At 37.7% G+C, this 5,947-nt stretch overlaps 1 protein-coding gene across 1 annotated transcript; it reads right to left on the bottom strand.

Annotated features, from left to right (window-relative positions):
* Positions 1–245: 245 nt before the first annotated feature.
* On the bottom strand, positions 246–2,291 carry LOC138358648 (piggyBac transposable element-derived protein 4-like). Its single transcript, XM_069316715.1, has 2 exons — positions 921–2,291; positions 246–665 (listed from the first exon to the last, which is right to left on the bottom strand). The coding sequence occupies exons 1-2, from the start codon at positions 2,289–2,291 to the stop codon at positions 246–248; spliced, it is 1,791 nt and encodes a 596-aa protein (XP_069172816.1).
* Between the last annotated feature and the right edge of the window lie 3,656 nt (positions 2,292–5,947).

The raw sequence follows: 5,947 nt of genomic DNA, 5'->3' as shown, positions 1-5,947 counted from the left end.
TTCCTAATAGAATTCTTTAGATGGATAGTGCATATAAGGGCCAATTGAAGAACAACATTGCCTGTACAATACGGGAAAGTATGAAAAAAAAAATAATAACAATTTTTGTACTTACCACCTCAGTGTTGTGTGTTGAACATGACATGGGTTGAACATTTGTTTTATCCACTCCACCTGCTCCTGGAAAACGTTTCTTGCAGGGTCAACCCATGTTTTGTATAGGTGGAGTGGATGGTGGGCAAGCATTACTGCATGGTGCAGTAACTGTAGCATGGTGCAGGACACAATGCCACATCACACGTCTTGCACTTATAGTGTGTGTCCTTCCTTTTACCCGACAATTTGCACACACGACACCTCAGACGCTTCTGTATCTTTACTTGGGTATGGGACAAGTTTCTTTTGAGGCGGTATGGATTATCCACAATACGGGGTCTTGTTGCAGCAGAAGCACCACTAGTGATAATCACAGCCTCGTCTTCTGACTCAGACGATGAAGGTAAGTCTGCAGGTACAGGTGAAGTGAATAGTGGGCGCCTCACACCTGAAGGTCCTGCTGTTGGAGGTCTGGGTGTTGATGGTCCTGGTGTTGCAACATTGGCTCCAGTGGCATTGACATCAGCAGCATGTGGGATGTCATCATCTTCCTCAGGCCAGTTACTTGACTTATAGAACAATAGTGCAGCAATGACTTATTCATGGAAATGGAGTAATGTCAGTTTCTTTCTATCTGTTGTATAGTAGTTGTACATCACAAAAGCATTGTAGATAGCCATTTGCACAAAATAAAAGGTCATTTTTTTCGTCCATTTGTGTGTTTTCCTTGTGAAGTGATAATATTTGATCATTTGGTCAAAGTGACCAACACCTTTCATGTTTGTATTGTAGTCACAGATTGCATTCGGCTTGTTGACAGTTACCTGCTGCACTGAGGTTGTTCCATCACGATTCCGTACTCGTTTTCTGCGTTGAACCTGTTGTGTTTCTGCATTGTGGCAATTTGTTATGAGTGAAACAATTGGTTTATCTTTCCACAAAATTATGAAAGTATTGTCCTTGCGTTTGAACAAAGTTTTATCTACTGGCACTTTACCATTTGCTTGCATCTGAAGAGATTTAGGTGCACCACGCTGCAGTCTGAGGGTACCACAGGTGTATAACCCTACTTGAAGCAGTGCCTCACTCAATCTGACCGAATTGTAATAGTTGTCCATATATAAATGGTAACCTTTATCCTTCAGTGGTTCAATCAAGGCCATAACTGTGTCAATCGTCGTTTTCCCAACTCCTGAATAGATTTCAAAATCATAAATGTAGCCACTGGTGGCTTCAGCTAGCATGTAGAGCCTTATTCCGTATTTATCTGGTTTATTGGGATTATAGGTCTTGAAAGATAGACGGCCACGGCATGGCATTGTCCCTTCATCCAAACTCAATTTTTTATTGGGAATGTATATTCTCTTGAATCTATTCAGGAGATATTGCATGAGTGAGCGAACTTTGATAAGTTTGTCAACTCCTTGGCCTGGTGGTATGGACTTATTGTTATAAACATGGAAATATTTAGCAATCATTTCAAATCGCTTACCAGTGATGAAGGTGTTGAAACATGGTATGTGCCAGAATCTGCCTGTTTGCCAATACATTCTAAGTCTTGGCAACGGGCAAATACCTATCAAGATCGTCAGTCCCAAATATCTAGCAATTTCTTTCACTGTCACTGGTTGCCATCTGTGCTTTGTCCTTTGCTCAGTACCTGCCTTACTTTGGGAAGCATATAAATTTGTTTCATAGGCAACATATTTCAGCAATTTTTGAGTCAGAAAGAGTTGAATGAAACCAAGAACAGTGGAAGGTACAGGAACAGTCAAGCCTGGTGTACCTGTAAAATTGTCCACAAAGGGTTCAGTATTGTGACTACACCATCCATCATCAGAATCTGTTGGTGCTGGGGTACGTGTGGTACGTCTGGTACGTCTGGCTCTGGCACGAGCTCCAGTACCGCGCCGTGCACGAGTGGCGGTCTCGACGTCAGACTCCTCACTTTCATCACTATCAAAATCCTCATCGGCCGTCTCTGTTTCTAAATGTTCACTACTTGCATCAGTATCAATACCGACATCAGTTTCATCACTAGATGACCCAGACAAATCGTCAAATACAGACTGAAACTTAGAGGGAGTTAGTCTCACATGCTTGTACTTCTCCTGTACACTACTCAGCTTCTGCTTTTCACGCCTTTTTTTCGCAATTTTCTTCCTGGAAGGGCCTTGTTCATGATCACTATCCATCGTGGAGTAAGCATAGATAGTTTTTAAAGCCGCAGTAAGAAATATAGCCACGGAAAATAACTGAAATGTTCACACGTTTGAGACGCGAGGGGAGGTGACACCGGTCACAACAGTGGAGCAAAAACAATGGGCCGACGGCGTGTGCCGCGCCGCCTGCGGGCCACTAGGCACAACAAAGAAATTGGGAAGACATCGGCGCGCATTTTAAACCCAGTCCCAAAAAAATCGGATAAAAACCTGATTTTTGGCGAATTTTTAAAGCGGATGACGCAATGCTGCGTCATCCCCGGCATTACAGACAGTAAACGGATGACGCAATGCTGCGTCATGCCCGGGCGAAAGTGTAATATTAATAATGTTATATAACATATATAACAAAATAATAGGTGGCAGAATTTGTGACTAATTTTTTGGGGCAGATATATTTACAGATTTCAGATTCTATTATTTTTGTCTCATAAGGTTGTATTGATGAATGAGGAACATATTAGGGCCTTATTACTTTTATATGGGCAATAGTTACCACAATATATATGTTTGTTAGAAGAACATAAGAATGAAGGTAATTACAGAAGGCCTTTTGGCCCATATGAGGCAACTCCTATTTATGTCCACCCAATCTCATACATATATATGTCGAACCTACTATTAGACAGTTAAGGAGCACAGTGTCTGTTATACAGTTATCCCTAACGTATACCTATATATATTTTTTTTTTGAGGGGGGGGGAAGTAAGGTAAATATGGTGAGAATCGATCAGAAGCTGAATTTTTTATCAGGTCTCAAATTTAAAATTCCTGTTTTAGAGATAATTGAAGTTGAAGTTATTGAAAATTAATAATTTGAATAATGCTAAGGTATATGGATGCCTTAGAATTAAGAACTTTGCACATAGTGTGTAAATATGGTGGGAATCGGACAGAAGCTTAATTTTTTACCAGGTCTCATATTTGAAATTCCGGTTTTAGAGATAATTGAAGTTGAAGTTATTGAAAATTAATATGGTAGTTCTAATTAAAGAATTTTCTTGTATGTTTTATTAAACATTTCTTGGGATTTGTACTCGAGTGTGTGAAAGTTATAGGTCAATATGTGTTTAGATGAAGTTTAGGTTTATGAAAAATCAATTCAAATGAGATTGTTGAACAGACAACTGTGCACTTTATATGTAAATATGGTTCGAATAGATCAGAAACTCGATATTTTTATGCTTATTACAGTTGAAACTCTATTTATAGTCATAATTGAAGTTGAAGTTATCGACAATGAATAATGTAGTATTCATTAATTTTCTAGTATGTTTTAATAAGCATTGTTTAACATTCATACTCAAATATGTGAAAGTTGTCGGTCAATAGGTGTTGAAATAATGTCAAGAAAAAATAACCAAAAAAAAACAAATATAAAGGTAATTATAATAATTAAAATTATATAGGGGATATATTTAGGGATCTACTTTATGTAAGTGAAAAGTCCTGATCTTGTCCCTAATCATCGAAACCACCAAAAGAGGCAAAGAAAACTGAGCTTGGAATCTGTGAAAAAGTGAGCCCCAAAAAATCAAAGTTCTGCAAGTTGTAACTGATTTATTTGTTGACCAATTTAATTTTATCTTCACATAGGTAGGACGGTTATACACTCTCCAGGATGTAGAAGTTACACCAAAATTTGATAATAAACAAAGGAGAAAAAAAAAGAAAAAAGAAATTTCCCCTAAAAAAATATATTTGGGGACATTGGTGCAAGTAACAGATATTAACATTGGGCAATGTATTTATATGATGTATAACAAAATAGAGCAAAATAACATACTTACTCCTTACTATGTGTGTTGTTAAGTATTACGTAGCAATGATATAATGGCACCAGCTGCATATCCTCCTTATGGAAACTTCTAACTATTTTTCTTCTTATTTGTGCGTCGGACAGGTGCTTGTATCTCTTTATTACTGCATTATTCTTCAGTTCCTGTTATTAGGAGCTGTTCCCCTTATCAACAAACGTTCTTCGGTTTAAAAAATTCGTCTAAAATAAATTTCTGAAAATATTTTAATGAAACTTTCACGACACTGAAGATAATAATTTAGAGATTTGTTTAACATTTATAAGTAATTTTTACATAATTCGTTTATTTTTCGCTTCTTGACCCCTAAGGCTGAGCAGCCTACGGGTTTATGTACAATAACCTCGAAGGAGGTAGTATTTTAGCCTGGAGATATAAAACTGACCCTTGGCTACAATCGTTAGTAATTGCTCAAGATTATAAGCAAGTACCCTACTTACATTAGTAACAATATAATAGGCCCTGTAAATTCCAACCAAGCAGTCAACACAGCTGATCTAGAAACAAAACTGAAAAGGACCCAAAACGACTTAAGGGTCACTTAACAAGGCAGATTAATAAATGCCATGATCTGTCACAACAAACTCAAGTTGAACATATTAAACTAAAAACCTACTTGCAAGTTGCAACAAGTAGAGCAAGTCAAACGCCAAATAGAAAGTATTTGGCTGAATTTGCCAACACCAATGCAAGTACTGGTGTATTATATGGTATTATGGATGATCTGGCAAATTATGAGGATGACACTCAAGCCAGGTTAAATCCTTTTGTCAAATTAATTACCCAGAGTAAAGCCACAAAAAAAGCTGCAACTAATACTACTCGTCCAGAAGTTAAACGACCTTCAGTCAGTTTACCCACATTCTTTGGAACTGAGGATGAAAACTGGGAAAACATCTGGAATTAATTTGTTGATGCTGTGGATTCTAAACCCAAAATTCTTAAAACTACCAAATTCACATACCTACGCAGTCCACTTAAAGGTGAAACTGAAAAGGTGGTAACAAATTTAACCCTAAATAGTGACAGCTATGATCTTGCAGTTTAGCTCCTTAAAGATAATTATGATAACACAGAGCGAGCTGTCACACATTTAGTTTAAAATTTTTTGACTTGCCCCCAACTAATGAAACCACTGACTAACTCCAAGCCTTCAGATTGTAGCTTGAGTCATTACAAAAAGCACTCAGCCTTAAAATTAAGGTTGATATAAATAGTGCTGAGTGGTTAACTAAAGTTAACGTATGATGCAAATAACCCAGTGAGACTATGGATAGGTTGAGTTCCCTGTATAGCATATATTCTCTGACAGTTCAAGAGATTACAAAAGGTTTACGCTCTGTTGTAGAATGACAGCGAGCAAATACAGATAGTAAACCAACAACCAAACCCTCGTTAATCACCAATAATAAACCACAGAGTATACCCAGTACTGTAACTAAACATAAAACATTTAACTCCACTCCACAAGGGATATTTGGCAGTGTGGGCACATATGCATTGCGGTCCCTCAAAGTCTTGTAGCGAGTAGATTAGGCCACTCATATACTAGCTCCAAACTCATTAGCTTAATGAGAGAGTAGCACAACTCTCAGTAGCACTAATGACTAAATTCAAACCTTTTCTCTAATTACAGTTAACATTCCTTCCATCCTTCCAACCTATTGGAGGATGATGAGGGGAGGTGTGGTCTAAACATATAAGCGATCGAGAAGCGAATAATCATGAGAATAATTTCCACAGTGATTCAGTGAACTTCAGTTCATACGCTTGGGAGTTTCCAAACACCTTCTACCTCAAGAATGTAGTACT

The sequence above is a fragment of the Procambarus clarkii genome, chromosome 85 (assembly GCF_040958095.1).
Source record: "Procambarus clarkii isolate CNS0578487 chromosome 85, FALCON_Pclarkii_2.0, whole genome shotgun sequence".
In the NCBI taxonomy this organism is placed as follows: domain Eukaryota; kingdom Metazoa; phylum Arthropoda; class Malacostraca; order Decapoda; family Cambaridae; genus Procambarus; species Procambarus clarkii.
Note: the sequence above shows the minus strand (reverse complement) of the source record. Positions and strands in the feature narration are given on the sequence as shown.